The sequence below is a fragment of the Nipponia nippon genome, unplaced genomic scaffold (assembly GCF_047370975.1).
Source record: "Nipponia nippon isolate SJK-2023a ecotype South Korea unplaced genomic scaffold, ASM4737097v1 scaffold_38, whole genome shotgun sequence".
Classification (NCBI taxonomy): domain Eukaryota; kingdom Metazoa; phylum Chordata; class Aves; order Pelecaniformes; family Threskiornithidae; genus Nipponia; species Nipponia nippon.
In genome coordinates, this window is record NW_028262356.1 from 1,018,515 (window position 1) to 1,044,222 (window position 25,708).

The following is a 25,708-nucleotide window of genomic DNA, read 5'->3' on the forward strand; positions in this document are numbered from 1 at the left end:
CCCCGCTCTCAATGGAAGGGTTAGTTCTGTATCACGGCACCGCCCTCTGAAAGTACGAAGAAAGCAGCTTCTGTTTCAAAACCACAAACATCCTGGTGCTCAGCACCATTACGAGAGGAAATACAGAGCGCAGGGCATCTTCAAGTGTATTTGTCAATGTTTGCTGGCCAATGACAACAGCTTTCTAAACCAACTGGAACAATGTTGAAATGTGGCAGCTTCACATACAACGTTCTTTTCAAATAGTGCCAGCTGTGAGGAGTGGCTCTCTGTTTGGGGCCCTATACTGCCTTCTGCAATACAAACCCAAGTCCACTTGGCACAGGAAAAAAGTGCACCTCTCGGCAGCGCCTCCCCACGTGGCATCCGTTCAGAAGACCGAAAGTCCTGCCGCTCTTTGCAAAATGAAACCCGTGGATGTTATTTTTCATACGTGTCAGCTACCAGCAAGCTTTTACTGGTGGCTGTTTTCTGTCACCAGGCTTTGCTCTGCTGACGTTCAGCTATCACTGAAAAGCTCATCACACCGCCTAGTTTACTGAAAACGTTTTATTGTAATCAAGAAGTGACATAACAAGGCTGCAATGTATTCTGCAAATCCTTCTGCTGATCTTTTATAACTGATACCAGCTGCTTCTGCCAGGCAATTAAAAGAAAATTCAACTGGGAAAATTTTCAGGACAGAAAACTCCAGCCAAACTAATTCACGGTGGTTAAAAATCAGATGCCCCAGCAACGCCTTTCATGTGACGTGGTCACAACTCACAATTCTGTACAAAATGTTCGCTTTTTAAAGCTCCGATGTAAAAATCAAACAATCCAGTGGCAGTGCAACGCAGGGTCTTTCATGTCATCATTTGCAATGCTTGAATTCGTGCACATTTTAACAAAATTTAATACAGATGACTGGGGAATTAAGTCTTTGTTTATTATCTGTCATTCTGTGTAGGGACAGATTGCACTTTTTGGTCATCTTGCTCCTTGTCTTTGCTCTTCTTCCATTTGTTCTTCTTGTCTTTGTGTTTGTGGCTCTTTTCCAATTCCCTTTCATGTCCAATGTGTTTCTTCTGCTTCTTGTGTTTCTTCTGCTTCTTGTCCTTCTTCTTCTCCTTTTTCTTCTTCTTTTTCTTGCTGTCTTGCCTCTCTCCTGAGCTGGCACCGCTCCTGTGGCCTCCAGTCTGACTCTCAGAAGGGCTTTGGCTACGGCTGCGCCTAACGCTGGGACTGCTTTGCCTTGGACCTCGCCTTGCTTCAGGCCGGTCAGCTGCAGCAGGTGCTGCTGTATCCTCTTTCACCTTATCAACAGCCTTTTCCTTTGGGTCGTCACGAGTTTTCCCTGCCGCTTCCTCGCCTTTTGCAGATACATTACTCTCCCTGTCACTTTCATTGCAGTCTGGTACAAACGCCGCCTCATCAGTCTCTTGCGTTCGATCAGAAGAGAGCGGCGAGGAGCTGCTTACCTGAGGCTTAGGCTGGGCAACACTTTGATTGTTTTGTCCAGTCACCTTCTCTTTCTCATGTTTTACAGCTGGCGATTCCTCCCTCCAAGGTGCTTTAATACCGCCTGGCTCTTGCTCTTCATTGCTCTTTACTTCTGGTACGTGCTTCTCTTTCTCTTCTCCTGCATTTTGATCTAGAGGTTTGGGTTCCTCCAGCGTACGCTTGGAATCGTGAGCAGCTTTGGGATCAGACTGCTGCCGCTCAGGCGGAGGGCTGCAGCTGCTCCTTTTGGCGTCCCCAGTGCACTTTTCGCACAGCTCTGCTCCTTCGTCTCTCGGCTTACTCTTCTGGACTGACGTAGATTCTCTGTTTTGAGAAGGGGACTCTCTTCTCCTTGCTAATTCACTCTTTTCATCTCTACGCTTGGAACTAGAATAATCTCTCTCGCCATCACGGTCAGAAGTTTTGTCTTGGTTAGGAGGAAAGTCTTTAGCAGCGGATCCATGGCCAGTATCAGGCTTCTCTGAAAATCTGCCGTCTTCGGAAGATTGAGAAATACTTTTTCCATCTCCTTGCTCGGTTGCACGTTCTGAGGGGTCTTTTTCTTGCTGAACACTGCTCTTTCTCTTCTCAGAGGTGTCTTTGTCTGACAAAGAATGATCCCGGTCTTTGCTTTTTCCTTTTTCATTTGACATCGAACTTTTTGAACTTTTTGCGTCATGCTGGGAGCTTTCATAACTCACCTCTTTTGTACTTTTCTGTCTTTCCTTCAAAGGCTCCGTCTCTTTTTCACTCTCTTTTACAGGGTTTGGTGGCTTAGCACTCGCATTTTGTATAACATTAGCAGGTTTTCCTACGGTTGCGGGCACCTGGGTAGATTGAACGTCTTCCTCTTCAGACTCAAAGTCGTCCTTATCCCACTTTGACTGAGGGACCTGGATCATCATAACGATGTCTTCCTCAGGGGCTGTGATATCATGATGATACTCCTCCATGGTCTTAATGACAGTTCGTTTTGTGTCTGGCTTTTCTTCAGTCTTTCTAACGGGGCTTCCTCCAGTAGAACTAGTGCTAAGAGGAAAAAAGCTGACATTAACCATGGGTGAGATATACGCGCCGCCATCTTTTCTAACAGTTTAGAAAACAGCTTTTGTTCCCATTCTAAATCTTCCGTATTTTTTCAAAAGATGTTCCATTAAGGGAACAGACGAGAGAAAGGATGAGTCCACTAGCTAAGACTAGGAGCAATCAGTTAATTTAGTATCTTCCTCCTCTCCATTTAGTTAACAAAGACACGAGATTATCAGATTGGGGACTGTCCGACCTGGGAATTCCTTCATGTCCTGCTTCTACCAATGCTAGATAAACTAGGTATACATTCTTGTTTCAACATCTAAGCAAGCAATTAGGGAGAGGTATACACAACCACAGTTTTATTCTCACGTCCCAGTGTTCTTCTTCAGAAAAATGTACATTTTAAAAGCTTTTTAGAATATCAAGACACAATCTTAAGTCTCCAGGGACGTCTGAAATGGTTTGAGTTTGAGCTGTCCTGCTGCTTTAGATGCTGAAATGTACGTAATAACAGCTTCACACTAGATCACTTTTCTTCTTTTCCCATGTCACACGATGGAATAGGGAAGAGAGATGTCCAAGGTAAGTGCCAAAAGAGTTGGCACTGAGCTGGAAGCAGTGTAGCTGTGTCAAGACGGCACTGTGCTCAAAGCTCAAAGCAGTACAAGATATTGGCAACCAAGCTGCTATTTCTGCAAGGTATCCTTTCATCTCATGCTGACAAAAGTAGATCATTACAGCACCTTGCAATTTTAAAAAGGCAAAATATTGCCTGGTATAGACATGTCTGTTATCCTTGCCTTTAGCAGTAAGCTGGATCTGAAGGAAGACCTAGAGGGGACTCCTCAAAGAGTCAACATATAATGAATAAGAAGGGGGGGGAAAAGTCCCCAAAGTAAGGGTCAAACACGTCCTCAATGAATTAACCTTATTAGCTGTCTGGGCAGTACAGACTGCTTGTTTTCTTTCACAAAATTGGATTTTGACCCAAGTACAGCTTAGCAGGAAAGATCACAGATTATTCACTCATTTAGCACAGATTTAGCTGTTCCTTTCATTAGTCACCATAAAGACTTTTATATTTGTTTGCGAGGGGCAGGGAGGAAAGAAAGAAGAGGAAAAGAAAAGATGAGGTACCTGGTGCAATCTACTGGAGTTGCACTAGATCCATCAGCTGCCGTTACTTTGCTTCTCACTTTTCCCTTTGCTTTTTCTTGTTTAACTTTGCTGCTGTTCGGCTCAGGTTTCTCAACAGGTTCTTTTGCAGGTAGCACATTTTCTCCACTCACAACCTTTTTGCCAGTTTCTTGGTTAAGTTTAATCTTTTTGGCGGGGCTGTCAAGAAAAGCAGGTTTATCCTCTTCTGGAGTTTGCTCTCCTTTTTCACCATCAGGCTCAGTCTTCCCCTTTGGTGGTCTTTTCGATTCAGCAGCTTCGGGTTTAGAGGCCTTTAGGGAAGGCGCTTCATGTTCTGCAGCAACCTTTTCATCTACTTTTCTTTTTCTTTGCTCAGGTTTTGCATCAGAGGGCTTGCTTTTTTCAGCAGGTGTTTTTGACTTGCCCTCTCTGTTGGAGGGCTTCTCCGACTTGCTTTCTTTTCGATGGTCTTTCTTTGCCGTTTCCTCCTTGGCTGCTCTGGTTTCTGGGTGATCTTTGGTAACTTTGGGCTGAACTTTCCGTGGGGAACCAAGAGCCTTCTCAGCCTTTTGAGAGGAAGAGGTTTTAACGTTGTCTCTCTTTGGCAACTCCTCCTTCACTTTTTTCACAGCAGGTTCCATTCCAGGAGATTCTTCACGATCGGTGTCCACCTCCTCTTGGGAAGCTTTAGCTGGTTTGATTAGACTGTCTTTCTTAGGCAGAACAGCCACTTCTGCTTTCCGCTTTGTCTTGTCTATTTTTGCTTTTGCCTTCTCCTTCTCTTCTTTCTCCTTTTCAGATACCGGTTTGAAAGCAACAGAATCTGCTTCCATAGGCTCATCTCTCACAGGGGTGGCATCATCTCGGCTTGGGAGCATGAACAGGGAGTCCATTTCAACATCTGCTGCTGGAACTGGCTCTTTGGCTTTCCTCGCACCTTCTAACAACTCAGCTTTGGGAAATCCTTCGTTCTCATCCCCTTTTCTTCTCTTCTGGGGGTTTCTCTCTTTATTTCCTTGGCCATCTCCCAGTGGATGTTCCACCTCCTGCTCTTTGGATTTTGTAGCATCTCTGATGTCACGGCTCTCTCTTCCAGAAGGTTTTCCAGAGTAATTGCCAGCTCTATTACGATTTCTGTGGCTCTGCCCACCAGGATAATCCTCCCTGCGTCCCCAAGCATGTGGCAAATTCTCTCGTCTGGTCCCAGGCGGACCAAACCTATCCGGAGAAAAGTTCCCCCTGTTTACTGGAGGCGGAGGTTGAGTGCCAACAGCAAAGCTCTTGTGAAACTTTTCGTACCGTTCTCTAGAGTTCCTTTCCCATTCTCTGTCTCTTTCCTTTTCAAATGGATCTCTCAAGTCAACAGATCTGCCATAGCAAGCTTTCATATCATGTGGAGGAACTTCTCTGTATCTGTTAAAATGCTCCCTTCCTCCTTCCCCTCGAGGTACGGTCCGTTTAGTGGGAGAGTGGCCTCTAAATACTGGAGACCTTGATCGTGAACGGTATCTTCTTAACCTTGAATGGTGATAACCCCGTGACCTTGACCTAGAACGATATTTATGGCTCTTCCCTTTGCCTCTTCTTGAATACCGTGGTGATCGTGAGCAGGAACGAGAATGGGAACGACTAAAGGATCGAGAGTAGGAGCGAGAGCGGGAAGAACCTGATCTTGACTTGGAGTATGTATAATAACTTCTCGAGTAAGATGAAGCACTGTAGGGAGACTTGGACCTTAAAGAAAATACAACACACACAAAAAATGAATTTAACTCAAAACAGTTACTCTCCCCAGTTTTTTTCCTCCCAAATTTGGTTTGTTTTTTTTTTTCCTCTCCACAGGCTAATGCCAAAGCTGCTTTCAGCTGCTGACATAATGCTACTGCAAATTGAAGAACTTGATCATACGTAAAAGTTTCTGCTTACCTACTGCATTACTAACAGAGTAATGCAGTAATTCAGACTCCCGCCCAGGCGATTTTGGGGGAGGGAAAACATCAGCTACCCTGAGTTTTGTCTTCACAAGTTTTTCTTGTATTATCTTTTAAAGAACCATCTCACATTATTCCACATAGGTTCATTCCTCCTCTCAAAGTCCTTCACCAATTGCAGATTTCCTTAAAACAAGACTGATCTTTTAATTCCTAAGGAAAATTCAACCATGTCAACAAAACACTAGTGAAAGCCCCCAGTTTGCAGTCCAGCTCAAAATCTCTCTATCCACATGAGGTAAGCGAAAGAGGAAAGGAAGACAATTTCTCTCACATATCTCTCTCTTCTCAAGTGCTTTGAGGTAATGGTTACAATCAGAAGAGGGAGACGCAGAAAATCCAGCAACTACACCTATTCAGTTTCTAGCCCCTTGCGGCTGTCAGGAGGTGAAGGATGTCATTGCAGAGAAGCTTTAGGAAAAGAGACGCCTGTTCCTTCACAACTGCTGCCAAATTATAACGATCAGTCAAGTGTAATCTCGGCCACATTGGAGCGAGGAACCTACATAGGAAACTCCTGTCGCTGCTGATCCCTTGACTCATCCAATCCATCTGACGATGGAGAGGTGGAGTCGAACTCCTCCTGATTCTTCTAGACAACCCGCTTCTCCATTACGGACGTGTAAAGCAGTTACCTGGAAAACGAACGCCTACGCTCCTTTTGCATCTTCTTATATTCCATCAGTTCTTTACCAAAATCCTTTGTAAACTCATCACACTTGGACTTTTTCTTCTCCCTGTTAAAAGAAGTTTGACCTTGATTACAGTGATAGTTTGACCTTGATTACAAAAAGACATCAAGAAACAAACCCTGGCCGACAGCAGAAAATGTATACTGCATGCAAATTGAAAAAGTGAACATCCTAGTTAAGCAAAGCCAGTTTCGAATGCCTAGAAGTTTCAGGGAAAGCTTTAGAATGACATTTGTCTGGGTTTAGTTCTGCATGGTTAGCACCTGCAATGAAAAAGAATATGGCAAAAAACACTAGGTCATTTTTGCTTATGTCAGATGCACTTTAGTGTAAGTGCAGCCCGATATACTATCGAAAGAGATACAAAAATGAAAACCAACGCAACTTCATTGAGCCAAATACTTACTCCTCTTTAGGTCTCTGTTGTTCTCTGTCAAACTCCTCCCTAGGTAAAGGAGGTGCTTGTGTCGTTGGGATGGTATTTGAAGGAGCCGTTGGTCCTGCTGTTGGTACCCAAGCTGGCGACCTGTTGGCAGGAGCTGGGGGATATCCTGGAGGGGGGGCAGGGCACCCAGCAGCTGGAGGCTGACCAGGGGGAAACTGAGGAGGCAACTGGGGGGTGGTGCCCACGGTGGGAGAGGAAGGGCATGGGGTGGTGGAGGATGCAAGGGAGGTGGAGGCACAGGCACAAAGATGGCTACTGATGGTGGGAGTGCTGGGGCCTGAGTCCTTTGGGTACGTTCGCTAGGCGGGCGTCCTCGAGTTGAACTTCTAAAGAAACCCAAAAACATGTGTCACTCTTTGTTACACTCGGCCCCAATTTTAAAGAGGAAAGCGAAGGAAGCGGGAGCACGGTGGCGAGCGCTTCTTGTTCTCAACTTAAGCCTTTCTCTCCCTGCTCTCTGTTCATTTGAGACTGCCCTCATTTCTTGATCCTCACACTCGCCTTCCACATCCCCAGCCCCAACGCTTCCCTCACTCTTCTCTCCTTAGACTCAGCCTTGCGACTGCGGATGGAGGCTGCCCAGGCTTAAAAGAGACTCCCATCTCCCCTGGGCCAAGCGCCCACCGCTCCTCTGCCACTCCTTGATATGGTCAATACTTCACACTTCTGATCTTCAAAGCACTGCACAAATATGAACTCATCTTCTCTCCAACTTCTTTTAACTTCTTCCACATAAGCCTCCTATGTTGTTGCCTCATGAGGATGTGTTTGGCCTGCTTTTGTCCCTGAATCGTTATTTTCTTGCTTACTGAATTTGAGATTTTAGACAATCTGTGGGAGGGATCCTGGGTTTTGGTTTTATTTATCTTTAAGGTATTATGAACACAATGCCCCCTTACAATCTATCTATAACAAATGTGTACCAAAAGGAAGGACTAACTTGACACTGCACTAATAGAGAAAGCAGACTCCTCTCTCTCTCCAACTGAGAGAAAGCAGCTTGGCTATTTGAGAGGACTAAATTGAAGACATTCAAAATTGTCATAAATAACACAAAACAGCGTTGACTTTTCCAATAATTTGCTCAATCAGTATCAACTAAGTTGGTAAAAAAGAAGGTTGGAGGCAGATTTCTATGGGGAAATCAATTTCTCCAGCCCTATTCAGCCAGGGATCAAAAGGGTGGCTTTCCACCTCACCCTTTAATCCTATTTCATTTTTATAGGTAATTATGGTTTCCTCACAAAGTGTTCATTTTCCAGAGTCCTCTTCTCAATCATCTGCTGGAGTTTTCTTTTAAATACTCTTACTGCAAGCACAGATCCCCTTTGTTAAAGCCAATTCAAATGAAGCCATTTACAAATGAATTACCACTTGGATTCTCCACAACTATCTGTGCACACTTATTCCATTAGAAATCAGCTGTTGTATAACTTAGGTGTTATGGCCTCGTTTAACAGGTTACAATTCGGAATATGTGGAATTTCTGTGGCATACTTACCGCTCCCAGCCTGGTCTGCCAGCTGCTGAGCGAACTGGGCTGGCTCTCCTGGGATGACCTTTTGGTGTGGAGAGAGGAAAAAGAAAAAAACCCCATTCAGATGATCTGAAGATAAGTTTTGAAAAGAAATTCTCAAGTTCTAGTTGCTTACCAGTTGTGTGTATTGAGGGTCCTTGGGGGCCCAGAAGACTTGGTAACGCCGGTTGTCTTACTCCAGGAACCCGACAGCCCTTGTGAAGAAATGCAAACAGTTGGAAAAGAAGCTCTGCTAAAATACAAGCAGCACTGCACATGTTGAAATAAAATTTACCTTCTCTTCCACCAAACTGCTGACTGACTGAAAGGAAGATTTAGAAAGCCCAGCAGCACTCACCAGCGCAGCAGGAGGTAGAACAGTATCGGCATCACTACAAAAAAACCCAAATTTTTATTATTCAAACAGTGTTTTGAAGTGCTACTTGAAATACAAAGTCCAAAGTGAGAAAAGGCTGACTGTTGTAAATGGGGAAAAAAAATGAAAAACTAATCTTCTCCAGGTTTCCAAATGGGAAGTTGGCCGATTCCAAATGAAGCACTGACGAGAAGGCTGTTTGGACTAGTGGCATTTAAGGAGAAATAGAACAGAAGAGACTAGACTATTTCAGTTGGAAGGGACCCACAACGATCACCTGCTCTGACTGCCTGACCAAGTCAGGGCTGGCCAAGTTAAAGCATGGTATTAAGGGCATTGTCCAAATCCCTCTCCAACACTGACAGGCTTGGGGCATCGACCACCTCTCCAGGAAGCCCGTTCCAGGGTTTGAACAACCTCTCGGTAAAGAAAGGCTTCCTCATGTCCAGTCTAAGCCTCCCCTGGCGCAGCTTGGAACCATTCCCACACGTCCTATCACTGGGTCCCACCGAGAAGAGATCAGCACCTCCCTCGCCACGTCCCCTCCGCAGCAAGCTGCAGAGAGCAATGAGGTGGCCCCTCCGCCTCCTCTTCTCCAAACTGGACAAACCCAGAGTCCTCAGCCGCTCCTCAGAGGACATTCCTCCCAGCCCTTTCACCAGCTCTCTTGCCCTCCTCTGGACGCACTCAAGGACCTTCACCTCCTTCTTCAATTCTGGGGCCCAGAACTGCACACCGTGTTCAAGGGGAGGCCGCACCAGCGCTGAATACAGCAGGATAATGACCTCTTCTCACTGGCTGCTTCTCCTGCCTTTGATGCATCCCAGGATGCAGTTTGCCCTCTTGGCTGCCAGGGCTCACTGGAAAAATAGTTTAGTAAGCTGGCTGCACATGAAAGGATTGGCGTACGTATAGCCCAGACACTGACTCTCAGTCGTGGCAGATGCGAGAACTGAAATTCTCTTGGGAAACGTTTATGTGCTGGCTCAGAGGCTGCCTTAGAGGTTCTTTTGACTTGGGACCTTTGTAGTCACTGCTACAGCTGCGCCTGACAGTCTTCTGGACAGAGTGGCTATTTGCATTCCAGGCACAACATTGAAAGGACAGAAGCCCTCAACAACAGTACAGATTTTCCATGTACTTTCAGACCACTTCACTGGCTTGCCAACTTAGACTTTGTTGGTAAATGTTTGTAAAGACTTCACATTTACACTGTTTCAATGTTTATTATCCAAATCTGCCTGCGGCGCTGACTACACGGCATTACTGCGAATGACTCTGGCTTATAATACTGATGATAGAAATACTGTAGAAAAAAATAATGCCAAAACACCTGGTCAGTTTTACCTCTCCTTGGGCTTTTTCACTTTGCACGAAACGATTATTTCCTCAGTCCTAAAGAGAAATGAATGCACTCCAGAAGCTTTGACATAACCCAATGGTTACTTCAGGAATTGCTAGCCACTTAAACTCCAAGGGCTCCTGGGGAACAAAAGTGCCTCTTTCAGGGGCAACGCGTACTGAATGACTGATAAGAGAACCAAGCAAAAATACTTCTGAGAAAATTCTTGCATGAGCCACGCTTCCAAATTATTACAGCGTCCTCATTCAAAGTAAAAACCAAACCCAGAACTTCCACAGTTCTCTGGAACTGTCACTAATGACATAGAAATCGCTAGCTGAGAAGCTCAAGTAACTTCAGCATCTTGGTGTCTTTTATATTCGTGCTGATCTACAGATTTCCTTACCAAAAAGGTCCACCTGGCTTTTCAGCACGGAGAGAGAGGGACACTGCTGGAGGGAGATCAGAGACAAGGACAGAAGGCGGATTTCCTGGCAGCCCAGCTGCCCCAGATGACTGACCAGGGGCCAACGATGACAAAGCACCAACAGAATGAGAAGCCAGAGAAGCCAATGGACTCAGGAGTGGCTCCCGCTGGCTGGAAATTGTTGGCCAGAGCAGAGGCTGCAGGTTGCAAGCTGTTGTTTACCTCAGGAGTGGTGGTGGAGGTGGAGGCGGTGGCGGCTGCTGCTGCTGCTGCTGCTGCTGAATCTGCTTATAGAGCCCTTTTGTGTAGCCAGTCCCATTTCTGAAGTTGTTCACAGCCTAGAGGCAGGAAAGCATTTACAAAAAGTTAATAAGAAACTTCAGTAGACAGACGAACAAAAGCCTGCACGGAGTAAAATTCCGTGGGTATTCCTGTAAATGCTATCAGTCCTAAAAGAAAGCAACATCCAGATGTCTGAACACATCCCATTGAACACTGACATTCATGACTGGCAACTCAGAGTAGCTGTAGTTAAAGTACTCCAGTGTTAGCCCTGAATGTGAAAGTGAGACAAGCCTGTTAAACACAAGGGTGACCTGAATTTGCCGGATTGTCTCTAAAGAGTTGTAAGCTTCTGTCACAACAGGTAACGTACTTGAAAAGTAAATTGAGCCTTACTCCATTTAGCCTTGCTTAAGGAGAGGTAAATGAATATCTTCTTCCCTTTCAGCTTTTGAAAAATAGACTTTTTCTTACCAACAGTTTACGTAAAAGTCATCGTGTTACCTGACGTAGGAACTTGTTGGCGTCTAAAGCGTCAGGAGAAACGTCTGTTTGATGACATGTGGGGCACCTGTGTTCCTCAGAGTCCAGTAACGCTGTTCTAATACCTGTGAATCATCAGAATCATCAAAACAGCTTTTAGGCAACCTAAGGAGTATTTGGGGGGTCTAATCAATTATAAACACAAGGGTGTGGTTAATGGGTGAATATGGTCTTGAATTGAGAGCATGGAGCTATAAATGTTCAACAGTGTAAAAAATTTCCAATATGCAGCCAATAACTATACAGTTTGATACTGCACTCTTGTAACACCTGAAGAGGTAGAGGAGGCTGGGCCTTGATGTTCCGACTGATCTTCTTTCCCCTGGCTAGTGCAGTGAGAAGTCACTAACCTCAAGGCTAATGAAGAAAACACATTTCAACACATTAGGAGGTTTGAGTTCTGAAGGTTTTAGCCAGCTCTCCCGTGGAGAAGGCGGCGGATTCAATGCCTGACTATCCGTTTGTTGCAGACCACACCAAATCACCAGAGCTGGCTATAAAATTCTGTAGGAGAGAAAGGGCTGTGGACAAACTAAATGCAGTCAATATCTAATTCTGGGATCACCTGCACAGTTACGCACTCTTCTCAGACTCGTCCTTCCGTATTGTGCTGCTTTGGGCTGGGACAGAGTTAATTTTCTTGATAGTAGCTAGTGGGGGGCTATGGTTTGGATTTGTGCTGGAAACAGGGTTGGTAACACAGCGATGTTTTCCTTATTGCTGAGCAGCGCTTACACAGAGTCAAGGCCTTTTCTGCTTCTCACACCGCCCCACCAGCGAGGAGGCCGGGGGGGCACAAGAAGTGGGAAGGAGACACAGCCGGGACAGCTGACCCCAGCTGAGCCAAGGGCTGTCCCACACCGTACGGCGTCATGCTCAGCATATAGAGCTGGGGGAAGAAGAAGGAAGGGGGGGATGTGGGGAGTGATGGCGTTTGTCTTCCCAGGTAACGGTTACGCGGGATGGAGCCCTGCTTTCCTGGGGATGGCTGAACACCTGCCTGCCCATGGGAAGGAGGGAATGAATTCCTTGTGTTGCTTTGCTTGTGTGCGTGGCTTTTGCTTTACCTGGTAAACTGTCTTTATCTCAACCCACCAGCTTTCTCACTTTTACCCTTCCGATTCTCTCCCCATCCCACCGCGGGGGAGCGAGCGAGCGGCTGGGTGGTGCTTAGTTGCCGGCTGGAGTTAAACCACGACACGCGTGTAAAGAGATTTAACGAGCTACATAAAAAGGGGAAAAAGCTTTCTGCCTTTTCTTTTTCCTTAATACAAGGAGAGTCCTTTCCTAGTCAGGCTATACTTCAGTCTTAAATCGAACTGGTAACAAAGTAATGCCCTTATCTCCTATTTCTGCTTTCAGAAGATCAGATTTGATGTTGGGGATTAACAAACATGGGAGTAACACTTACATTCGTCACAGTAGCTGTTTCTACAGCAGGGAATGACAACCGCATCAGTCATTGTCTCTTTACAAAGGAGACACAGCAGCTCCTCGGGAACGGGATCATGGGAGGAGGAGGGGGCGGACGGCTCCTCAGGTAAAAAGGGCGGCTTTTCCTTCTTCCCTCTGGCATAAGCTTCCCTGGAGGGGGGTGGGGAAGGAAAAAGAAAAAAAGTGAAAGACGACGAAAGGAAAACTTTTCCAAGCGTAGCATTTTATCAAAGGAAGAGAAGAGATGGAATTCTCCTCGCTCCACACTAGCCTTCTAAGACGTAGGCATCTCGTTTAAACTGCTTTTCTATAGGCACAACACCAGAAGAGGGAGGGGGGAACAATTTTCCTTCTGCAGAACTCTCCCACTCATTGGATCAACTAAGAAATTAGCTCAAATGAAATGAATCCCACCTCTCCTTTGCCAGCGGGTAAAGGTAAATTGCAGGCTCAGGATGAAGTGAGTCTCCGAGTAATTACATTTTATAAATAAGGGCAGCCTGTGTTACAGCTTCTACAAAAGGAGATCCACGACAGAAAACCAGAAGTGCTACCAAGCGCATTTCATAACAGCCCCTCTTGTCAGCCCACGGCAGGATTTTCTGAGTTTATAGCAACAGGGAAACTTCAGCCTGTTTCACACGTGAGCTTGGATAAAAGCCAGAGGGGGAGGAAATCTCAGTGCAACGGCGATGGGTTCAATTTTGCAAGAAGCCTTTGAAAGATAAACCAGCAGCAAAACGAGCTTTCAGAGAGAACAACTCCCACTGTCAACACTACTGCAATATTTTGCAGAAATACAGATTCTTAGCACAGCACAAGTTTAACCAGCTTCCAGGGCCATGAGCAGTAGGGCCACCCTGTCTTAATCTTAGAAAGTATCACAGATTTTAAGGTTCGGATACAACGACAATGCTTCCTCCCCCGCAATTACAGAGGCTGGCCGATTTGGTTGCGTGGCCACTCAGACATTTACGCACAGCTTCTCTCGTTCGCTTTTTGGTCAGTCCAATGAATTCCCTACTTACGCATTAATAGCTGGTATTGCATACGTCCCAGTGTTGGTAAGCATAGCACCCTTTGTATTGGGATCTGCCACCTCTATCAGGAAACTCCGTGGAATTCCCGTGCTCCTTTTCATTCTGGGAAGAGACTCACCATTTTTGCCCTGTTAAGAAAAGAAAGGCAAACATAGCTCATCGTAAGACCCACACTTAAAATGACATTTCCGTCATTATTCTAAGCAGCAAAAGCCTTTAATCCTCTCCTTTTACTTAACATAGGGTTGCTTGACTAAAATACTTATTCTCCTAAATGAATATAGCCAGGGTGTTCCAAGGCTTGAGCAGTGTTTTGAACGCCGTCGACACTCTTGGGCTTAACTTCAGGTTCCTTAAGGGTGAAATATCCCTTAGCCCGCCCTCCACTCAGAAGACATACAAACCCGCTCCTCCTCCAAAGCGCAATTCCCAGGGCGAGCTCAGTTCAGTGCTCTGAGCCAGGCACTGGGGAACTTATATTCACCACCTGTATACGAAGGTTCAGTTCATACCTCATGCATATACAGCCAGGGACCAATGTTAAATGGCATGCATACTCACCCAGAGGCTTGTGACATTAAAACAGGCAAATATTCAGCAGGTGGGGTCAACAGAAACGGCTTGGGTTTATAGGAAATACTAAAAACTGTGAAGTGTCCTTCAAAAGAGTTAAACCCAGAAACATTTCCAATGATATGGGAATATATAGAAATATGCATGAAAGTTCACAGAGAAAGATCTATGGACATATTTAATGCCTACGACCTGGAAAAAATAAGATTTTACATTTACAACTCCAGGTTTCCCTTGAATTTTGAAGGGCTTTGCAACATTGCCATACAACCTCTATATTTCACCCCAAGAGAAACAATTCTGAAGATGAGCAGTCACGTAGTTGTTAGGGAACTGCCAAGGTAAAAAAATTAAACCCCAAGGAACACCAGAAGTCCCCCTCAATCTTACCCCATTGGTTGGGCAGTTCTTTATATAGTGGCCAGCTTGTCCGCAACGGAAGCACGTATATGATGGTGGAGGCAGACCCAAGGGTTTCTTCATGTAACTAAAAGGTTTTTGGGAAAAAAAGAAGAAGGTATGCGTGTGTCTCTCTTGTTAAAACAAACATCTCTACCATTTTTCCATAGTCTTCAAAGAACAGATTGGACGTTATCAACACTTACTTGACTGGATGATACTCATGGCAGGACTGGGTCATCATAGCCTTGATTTTATCTTCTTCAGAAGCATTGGCCTCCGCCAGATTGGCAGTCTGTTCAACAGGCAATTATTGGACACACACATTAGAAACACATTTCAGCCCACACGGCCAAAGACAACACCACTCCCCCGGTCCTGCAAAGAGCAGCACAACGCGGGCTGAGGTTGCATGAAAACAGCCGCTGATAGAAAACAGAGCCGTGCTGAAGATGCTCTGGGGAGTCCTTACGCCACTGCAGGGGGTTTCTGGGCCTGCGAACCTACGTGAAAAGAGCCGACTTGGGCACTCCAAACCTTGGCCTCACTTTGTACCTTACCTAAAGACTCCTGGAACCAGTCCAATGTGCTTCCAAGCAGACTGCAGCTCTGCGCAGGAAAAATTACACTCTCCAGAACTTTTAAACTGATTTTTAAGCCCCAGACTATTGGAAGCAGAAGACAGCCACTGGACATTTCATTGAGAAAGATGCAGGCAAGTACCATTATTTACATTTCGCAGCAGTAAAAGGACACACAAGAGTCGGGGAAGCTGGTTTTGCTGGCTGAAATGCAGCTTCAGACACAGAAGCATTAAAAGGAATCAAGCTTTTTATAATCCCTCAGCAAGACAAAAGATTCTTGTCAGTGGAAATTTGACCACGATGTGCTGTAGGCAGTCCCAGCTGCACGTGTCCCCCCGCTAACCTCTTCATATTCAGTGATTTAACTACAGCAAGCAAAACCTGCAGGTTTGTCCAGTTGACTGTGTCCTTTTAACACACAAATCACAATATAAACCTTATCCAGAATTACTGAAGGTAGCTGATTTTTATGAAGTCGTGTTTGCTCAAATGTTTTTATTACACACCACTCCAGACACAAGCAGGGCCTGAGGGAGTGACTGGAAATGATCTGGACCTTCAAGCACCGATCATGCAGATCAACCACTCCTGCTTTTCTTTTTAGATGCATTCGCTCCCAAAAGCAACCAACCCCGTTCAACCTTCTATTAAATGCTTGTTTCATATACACAGTGTTTTCTCAACAGTAACATAATGCAGATCGACATCTATGAAATCATTAACATTTGCAGAAAACTTTACAGATACTCGACTCGTTTGTTTGAACCCAAACAGTTTGCAAAACACACCCAAAACCCACAAAACGTTACCAGGAACAGACCAAAATTCAAATAGAGCATGTCATACATAGAAATAATAAAACAGAAACCTGCTAACACATTGCCTCCATGCTAAGCCAGTCTGCGCTGAAGAGGTCAGAGCAAGTAACAGTTTTGAGCTGCTTTATGCTATGTTCCTGTCTTTATCTGAAATACTTAAATTTTCTCCAAAGCTTCAATGTGTGCCCTATTTGGACAGGTTTTCCCATTTCAGAGTAAAACTTCACAGGAGTTACAGAACCAAGGACACGTTCAGAGACAGCACCAATGGAGACCAATTTCTTTTGGTGGCTGCCTTCCAAACAAATTTATTTTTTTTCCCCCAAACGAACACAATTAAATTTCTGCAGTAAGAGAGGGAAGAAGTTACCCGTGGGAAGAGATTTCTCTTTCTCGGCAATGAACTCCAGCCTGTATTTTCAGAAGAAAGAACCAGCTCCTCTGCATTAAGCCCTGCCTTCTCTGATCTTTCTAACTTTGAAGACTAGGAATTCAATTGGCTAGCACTACGCCTGTCCCAAAGGGCCATCACTAGTGCTTTCCCCGACAAAGTTACACCTGCTTGAGCAAAACCACCAAGCAGTTCCATAGCAACACAGGGCATTACAACCGGTTCAGAAGGGCCCATCTGCTAATACGCCACACATGCGCATCGGCATATTCCTCTCGACAGTTAGGTACATTGACGCAATTTACACAGTCTGCATTCAAACAAATTAGATTGTGCTGTCCACTGTATAGATGCTGCAATTGATGACATTGTGCAGCGTTCACAGAATGCATCTAGAACTAGAAGGACTAGAAAGTCAGAAATAGCCATGCAATTGTCCGTGTTCCAGAAACGCTTCTGTTTTGCCTGTTGCAAACCCCCTTGAAAGGGCCATAACTTACAGTCAATTCAATTCTTCTGTAACAAGTGTGTTAGTCTCCAACGCAAAATTAACAAAACATATGAAAAACGGTAAACGGACTCCGAAGCGCTGCTTCTTTGTGTCTTGCAGATGAGTAATACTGCAGCATTATGTTGAGGCTGAGAAGGTACTCCCCTTCGATCTTCCCAAACGGGCAACTCCTCTTTACAGGAGAGTACCAAAATAGACACACATTGTAAAGTTCAAATAAATACTTTAAATTACTAAAAATTCAATTAAAGTTTTGTTCACATTCCAACCGTCATCCAGCTATAGATCACGGTAGAAGATTTAAAAATACGAAGCTAACACTTCTTTTTTTAAGGATTTGACAAGAATATGTACCTACCTTAGCAAGCTGGCCCAGAGAAATAGGTGCAGAAGAGTCGTCAATCTGTTCACAAAAAATGAAACACAGATTCAAGTTCTACAGTCAAAACACAGCAATAGTTAACCTCTGCTGTAGCCTGAGAGCCTGCGCTATGTCCTCTGAGTGTCACTCAAAGAGGCATTTCTAACCTAGTCTCATTTGTATCTGCTCAACACAAAGTCCAAGCCTATGACAGCTTAAGAGTGCCTATGTGGTTGATGAGAAGAAACTAAAAGAACCAAACCCGCTTGCGATCAACTCATTGCTCCAGAATATCTCAGAGAAGGACCCCTGTCCAATGTTCACCACTGCTTCAAAGTTGAACGGGTAAGGAAGCTGTCACTTTTCAGCTCAAAAGGATGCAAAAAAATACTTGAGTTTAGTTGAGAAGGAAGCCTCACTACAGGAGACTTCTTTTCAGTGTAGTTTGTAAATTAAGCAGTGAACGTCTCATCATGTAGAAATGCACACGGTTTGGGTTTATGAACACAGTACAGTTGCCCGTCAAAAGAAAGCACAGGCGTATCAGCCCTGAAACATCAACTCTGCCCCTCCTGTCCATCACTTTAAAAATATTCACCATACCCCACCAAACCCAAAGAAGAACACCAATCCAAAACATCAGCCATACAAGGAACCACCACTTTGCCTAGACAAAAATAAACTGCTCCAATTATTGAAATAAAGCTGTTGACCATTACAGAGTAGCCTATGAAAACGGAGAAAAACCGTTTTTTGTGTTGCATTAGACCACAGGCCATAGGATCCAAATTAGTTTGGGAAGCGTGAGAATTTAATATGATTCTCCTTGCTATCAGGCCAAAACCAATTTTTAAGGATGATGAAAACATGGATTCAGAGCACAACCCTGTACAGTTTTTCTCCATTGCAACCACGCTCCTCCCTCCCAGCTACCTACTGGAACAGCTTGCAGCAATGAACTTCTCAGGCCACTAGTTCGTAAAAAGGGTCCCTCTTTTCTTGGTCCTTTTCCCCTGTATTGAATTATATGATGCCACAAGCCACAGTCTAGCTGACACTAGGAAAACCTTATTAGAAAGACACCTGAAGCACTGCTCATTATGTCCTAAGTTCTTCAAAAGCGTAGAAGAAAATTTCACAACGTAAACTGAACAGCTCTCCTCAAGAGGTCACTAAACGGATCACAAGAGAGATTAAAACCCTTCCTTGGAAAAAGCTCTTGTCCTTTGTTACCTAATGCAGTGCAAGAATTCAAGGCAGCAGTTTTAGCAGACTCTGGGGGAAAAATATCGACATGCAGGAGATGATTCCTCACTCCAGTTAATCATTCCTTCTCCATACGTTTAGGAAAGCACATACAACATTACTGTCTGACCAACTCAAAAGTCCTTGAAAACGTGCCTTTGGAGAGGAACACCAGATCTGGAAAAAAAGACCTTCTTTCCATTGCAAGTCTGACCAGAAGATTCAACTTGCCTTCTTTTCAGAACAGTTTGTACCTAGTTAGGGGAAAAAGGAGGTCTGATCAAGCATTTTGAAGCTTCACGCTCCATGTGCCACTCTTTTTCACATGTGGAGAAACAGGCCTATGTTCTCTCCTGGCAGGCGCAACCCCTATCCTTTTGCCTTTCTTCAGAAGCAAACAAGAAATTAGGAAAGCTCTCGACTGGAGCCTGGCATTAAACAGTCTAGTATTGACCAGGAACTGAAGCACAACAGTTCATAAACTATTCATTACTTCTTGTGTTGTTTGAGGAAGCAGTTATTATACGGCCTGCAGGCAACAGTCCCATTTCTTAAAAGAGCTGATAGCACTCCTTCCTACTGAACAGTTATCCAAAGCAGCAAAGAAGAGAATGAATGCATTATTTAGTACGTTTGCCCAACGGCCATCTTCCAATGATCCGACATTCCTGTGTCTTTTTTTCTTCTTGACATTGCTACTGAAGTAGTTCCTGCCAGTCCCTCCAATCAAAGAAACAACATCTCCATGAAACTTGTCTACAACCCTAAGATAACAGGCTTGCAGAAGAATTGGGGAAAAAACCAAACCAAACCAAACCAAACCAAACCAAACCAAACCAAACCAAACCCCAAACCCCCAAATCAACAGACCAGGTATTAACTCCCATTTGAAACAGAAGACTCAACAGAAACTAACACAAAGCAAGTGGGAAAGGGGACAGAAAAGAGGAGGCAAAGACTAATCTCACTGGTGGATCGCTACAGTGAAATTACAGGGCTTTCCTAAAACCACCCCGAGAGCTTGGCCAAACTAAAAACTCAGCCAGGAAGGATCACAGTTGTGCCTGACGGTGCTAAAACAACGGCCATGGCTCTCTGCATTTCTGCAGCCTCGAAGGACAAACACCAACTAGAGATCCTTGCCGTTCCTGAAAGAGTAATCGAAGTCAAAAAGGATCCACTTGCTTGCTTTGGGCCTAGTAACAGTAGGGCAGCAGCACAAATGTGGAAGTGGAGAATGACAGCTAACATAAGACAAGACAAGGAAGAAATATTCAAAGTGTAAGCTCTTGTGCATCCTTTTTAAAAAAACCTTAACTCATTTCAATTTTGCTGCTTTACTCTTCAACAACAATTGGCAAGCTTCCCAGTGCTTTATTCCCGAAAGAAACAAAAAGCACACCACACGCTGTACAAACATACATCTTGCCAGCTCTAGGCAGCCAGCTGTAGAACACGGCACCACCTTCAGTTGTGCAAACCCTGAACCTACATGATCTAAAAACGATCACACGTCCTCTGTACAACACAAAGTCATCCAGGAAATGTTCTAGCAGACTCAGTACGAAATACAACGCATTACTGGGCACAAACACCAACGTTCACATCAGAGCTGTGCAAATAATGGCATCACTCAGTTTTTACTATGCCGGATCCAAGACACCGTATTTACAACATATGCTATGTTTTACTGGAAAAGATATTAAGTTAATGTTTGGAAAACTACCACAAAGCTGCATTGTTTAGAATTAAGGGCAGTGTGCAGAAAAAAGTGTGAGATTGTGTTTTACGTACCGCTCTTGATGGGCCACTCGCTGGCTCAGTTCGACTTCTTCTAGAAGAAGAAATAAAGGTGATCAGAACTTCAAAGAAAGCACTTGTACCCAACGTCAAGTACTGAAAACAGATTATAAAACCTGAATATCTAAACATTATGTCCCGATACTCTCGTGAATGTGGAAATTTATTCATATACACAAACTGATCTCCCTTCGTACATGCAGTGCAACTAAAAAAAAAAAACACCCAAAATCACATTTCTACTTGGTCACCAATTACTCTTAGGCTTACAGCTATAGAACACAGCAGTGCAAGAGCGAGTCCTCAGGTGTTTTGTCTCTGCTATGGAAGTATCAAAAATACAAAGTCTGTCCTACAGGTCTGTCTTCTTCCATAATCAGCCATCAAAACACAAAGGTCACTTGAGCCAATCTGTGTGCCCCCAGCGTTACAAATAGGCACCAGATACAGCACTTTAGTTTCCAAGAAAGAACAGGGACAGTCTAGACACTTTGAAGTGCAAGTGCACTTATGTTAAAAAAATCAGCCAGCTGACAAAGAAATACCAAAACTGTCAGCAGCAGAGGCTTTAGAACAGGGTTTCTTGGTGGAAGCCCAAGCCCTGTGCCCAGACATCTACCAGATTTAGCTAGGAAAGTGCCAAAATATTAAACGTGCTATGTATGCTATATTGACGAAAAATAGTAATAGAAATGTCACCTGAAAGCAGTCCCTAGGGCTTTGTGCGATTTAGGAGTCCTGCAACAAAAGAAAAAGGTCTTAATTGCCAGAACTTGCTTTAAGATAATTCTGAAAACGCTACAATAGTTTAGGAAATATTTATTACATTGGAAAACTTGCTGAGATTCCACACACTCATTGATCTGTACCTGCATGCTACTCATCATGGATCAGACATGCAACCGCTGATAGCGTTAGCAAACAATTCATACATCCTCCAAAGTGTGCCATGAGCAGAGGCAATTCAAAGGCTGCTGTGGAATTTCAGTACAAATAGAAAGTGCCGTTCTTTCCTCATCCCCACATGCAGGCATTTATTTGATCTTTGATGCTAGCAGCATCTCGCCTCTCCTTTTAGGGCAGCATTACAATACCAGGAGAGGGTGCCATCCAACCCGAAACGGAGGATGCATTGTCAAGACGGCGCTAAGCATACGCATTGAAATTAACCCCCAACACAAGGCCGTGTTTATAAGCACAACGCTGTGGCGTCCAGAATTACCAGGTAGCGCCTGAGAGCACTGTAACAGCCACGGCAGTAACATGCCCAAAGTTTACATGCAGAGCCACATAAATTCAGGGTTTTTTGCTTGCAGATGCTTCCTGGGTACCAGGATGCTGCTGTACTGTTGGTTCAGACACACTGTAACTCATCAGTCTATTTATTGAGAACCAACAGTAGAAAGACGGGGCAGAACCCCAAGCTAATAATAGCAACTAATTGTGGTGGAGAGGCGTATCTTTAAGTAGGCTGGCAAACAGGACCCTCCAAACAATGCCAGTGCAGCTAATATAGAACTGGACTGTATGAATACATACATGACAGCAATAATCCTGTAGTCGGGACTGCATTTGAATGGCTGTCATTGTAATCCATACGCCCGGTTCTCTGTCCTCCGTAAATCTTAGGAATACAGAACTAAAACCTGGGGCACCGATATCAGCTTAGAGTAAAAACAGACTTAGAAAGATAACTAGTAACATTTGGGACTGTGCTAAACTGCTTACTGAGTTTCAAGTTTGGAAAGGATTAACTATTCCTTCATCGGACTCGCCCCAAAGGCAATATACTTTAGGATATTGTTGTTTTTCTCTTGCCTGAAACGGACATTGTCTTTAGGAAACTACTAGGAATCACTTCTGAACGGAACTTCTTGTTTGCATGCTTCGCCAGCTGGCAACCCTTGGTCTGTCCTCTAGAGCTAGCACGCAAAAGCCCCAGATTTGGGGGGTAGGAAGAGCTGCCGTATCCCTCCTCCCTCCCCCCCAAATGCAAGGAAGAGTCAAACCCCGAGAAGCAGACTCTTCGGAGATGGGAACAAATTCTAAGTTTACACACAGACAATGCCTATCTGTCTTTACTATAAAAGCCATCAAAGCAAACACATACAATAAGGAATCTCTCCATGGAGAGGAAACAGGATCTACAGCTTGGCTCTCAGAAAAATCAACCCCAAGAACAAACCCAATAAAACCGTCTTAAAAGTTACCACTGGGGGAGCTTGAACCCCATGTCCCAGCAGGTCGGAAAATGTAAGTCTGCTCTGGGACAGATACCTTAAAATTGACCCCATTACAACCAAAACTAACAGCAGCTTTCACAAGAAAGATACCATCGGAATGCCTCTGTAAACTAAGAGCAATGAAAAAGTTCACACACTGAAACCCCCAACAAAGAATGCAATGCTTTATGGATGCTTACAGCACGTATGGTTTGCTGGCAGCTTTAACTCCTGCAGCAGGGATTCTTCTCACGATGACCGAGCAGTTCTTACGAATCAGGGCATTATCATCGGTGTATTCTGCAAACAACAGAAATACAGACAAAAACATGAGTCAGTTCCTAAGAAGGTGTATTAGTAGCTAATTACACAGCACTTCAGAGAATCCCCTCACAGATAGCAAAGCAAAATCTCCTGTGTAACATCGCGCTTTTATCATCTCAACACACAGTACAGTTCAAGAAATGTTCAGGTCTGATAACCAAACACAAGCAGCACAAGCTTGTTCCTTTTTTAAAATAGTTTGAATGCCAACAGCAAAATGGGCCCAAGGGGCACTAAAGGAGAGCCTGCTAATGCAGGAGGTTCTTTCCTGACCTAGCTGAAGTGGCTTTTGCTTCTCTTAGGCTCCAATCCCAGCAGCTCTTTGCAGAAAAACAAACAGCAGCAAAGTCTCACCTGCATCAACCAGATTCTAAAGCCTCACCAGCCTGCCCTGCAACAAAACAGGCGCTGCGCTAAAGCATGGAAACTCTGCGCCATTGCTTCAGTAGCCGTTAACTAAAAACGCTTCACCTACGCTGCTGGCGCTCAGGACGCACAGAACACAGAAGAGAGCCTGCCATCGCTGCCTATTTCTTGGAGCTTCATCCATCAACAGCCACACTTCTCAGCTGCTCCTTACACTGAAATGGAAACGGGGCTGGCAGGTCTAGAATGTGGATCACAGAAATGTTGGGTGGTTTCTGAGCTTGCTTTCAAAGCAGGGCAGAATGGGCTCCAACTAACGCGGTATCTCCCCTCTTCAGCTACTCATCGCGTTTGAATGAACCAAAGGAACGTGAATACTTTCCATTCACTTTTGGCAGAGCAGAGACTCCAAGGAAATTCCTTAAGAAGGCAGCCTCGGAAAGCCTCTCGAAAACAGCGTGTGCCTGAAACTACCCATGCTCTGCCTTGGCTCACACCAGCTCAGTCTGCTGAAGAGGAGGAAAGCCTTCTGACCTTTTACACAAGGCCCCAACAAAAAACCAACCGCCTGAGACACTGGGACTGAGTCAGCTTAAAATGCAAAGATCTCTCCATGAGAATGCTTTTTGTATTGCACTTCCACAAGCTGGATATGACTAAATATGTTAAAGCACTATCAGCAGCCATTCCCTGTAATCTGCCTACGGTTTTAAATAGCAAAAGCCCTTACCTTTGCAGACCGAATCAGAACCATGGTCTGAAAACCAAAGGTGCTGCATACCCAGTCAAGCTCTGTCAGGGTGGTTTGGCTCAGTGATCACATACAAAATAGGACTATTTCCCAATTTACGCTCCATGTTTCAGTGTATTAGTCCTAGAAAGGACTACCAATGACCAAACCACAAGCTTTTCCAGAAGTCCCATAGCCTGAAACCAACCCCTAGAGCTCTTCTCCAAAGGAAAATCTCACCACTGCACAGCCCCCTGTCAAGAAAGGCCTGCCCTGGGGCCTTGTGATGGAGCAGGAGCTCCGACAGTACTGAGGCCCAGACAAAGAACGGGGAGATCATGCCAGCTGCACTTCTCGAAGCCCCAAGCTTCAAGGTTTTGACCTGCTGAACGGAGCCGTGCAGAATATTCTTCCTGGTCCAGATCACAAACCACCCGATTTCGATTTCAGAGATACGCGATAAGCAACAGCGGCTCCACAAACAGGCAGGACTTTGCTACGCCTGTGCCCAACTGAGGATTGCGGGGGTTCTGCAGAAGATTGCAAGCGGCAGCACCTCTCCTAGAAAGAGACTCTATATCTGAGGACACCAACCAATGCTTTGATTCACAAATGCTGCAAGCCTGCAGCGGTCAACTTGAACACGCACAACGGGTGTAGATAAACAGCAAGCTTTAGCTCCAACCACTCTAAAGGATAGGGCTGAAGTTACACTTTCCGCGGCACACATATTAGTCTGTGTGAATACATGAAACAGGAAGAGGAAAAAACCCACTAGCTCACATTTGAAAGAAAAGACTGTTGTAAGAGTGTCATAGAACTACCTGGGGAGGGGGGAAAGAAATTTAATGTTTTAGGAATGAAAAGGCTTTACAAGTCTTTTTATTTCTGAAAAATCACAGCCCAAAGTCTTTAATCACCTGCAAACTTACCAAGATGGCAGATTACCAAACTGAAATATCATACTAAGTAATACGAAACCATGATAATCTCTGAGAACCATTCTAATGTCTGAGCACCATTAATTAGATTGAAAAGAATTTATGACTTCTCTGAGAACATTTCTTCCATATGTTCACCATAAATGTTCTGCCATAAAACTTCACTACTGCCCTGATAACACATAGTAGCAGGAGAAAACAAAAATGGTTAGAAATGAATGATGAAATGATGCTCAGTACTATCTGAATGGCAATGTCTTTGGTGTGGAAAAGAAGAATCCTGTTATCGCGTCCCAGCCCGTGCCCACCACCCCCACCCACCTTCTTGGGTCTGGGCGTTGGAGATCTGCAGGTCGCAGTTGGCCGCCTTCAGCTTCTCGCGGACCATGATCTGGCGCTTCAGGTCGCTCAGGGAGATGTGGAGCCCATTGAAGGTGACTGTATCGTAGTTCAGCTTGGAAAAGAACTTATAGTGGACGCACGACATGGTCGGTGCCTGCTCCGCGACGGCGTCTGCCGCAGCAGACGGCGTCGCAGCCTCCGCGCCAGGAGAGGGCCTGCGGCAGCGCGGGGAAGGGCCCCCCGAGGGGGCCGGGGCAAGCAGCACGGGCTGAGCTCAAGGCCGCTCAGAGGCCACAGCGCTCCACCACGGCCAGGCCCCCCGGCCTCAGGCAGACTCGGCTGGTGGAGGCCGAGTGGTGCTG

The 25,708-nt window shown here is 45.0% G+C and overlaps 1 protein-coding gene across 1 annotated transcript; it reads right to left on the reverse strand.

Moving 5' to 3' along the window:
* Positions 1 to 929: 929 nt before the first annotated feature.
* On the reverse strand, positions 930 to 25,491 carry LOC148053661 (E3 ubiquitin-protein ligase RBBP6-like). The gene is given in 19 exon segments (XM_087772927.1): positions 930 to 2,511; positions 3,652 to 5,385; positions 6,278 to 6,379; positions 6,741 to 6,948; positions 6,951 to 7,102; positions 8,281 to 8,338; positions 8,432 to 8,510; positions 8,591 to 8,687; positions 10,420 to 10,778; positions 11,227 to 11,330; positions 12,677 to 12,849; positions 13,728 to 13,867; positions 14,703 to 14,799; positions 14,918 to 15,006; positions 17,374 to 17,418; positions 20,416 to 20,452; positions 21,121 to 21,159; positions 22,844 to 22,943; positions 25,326 to 25,491. Coding segments are annotated over 19 exon segments (5,361 nt in total).
* Between the last annotated feature and the right edge of the window lie 217 nt (positions 25,492 to 25,708).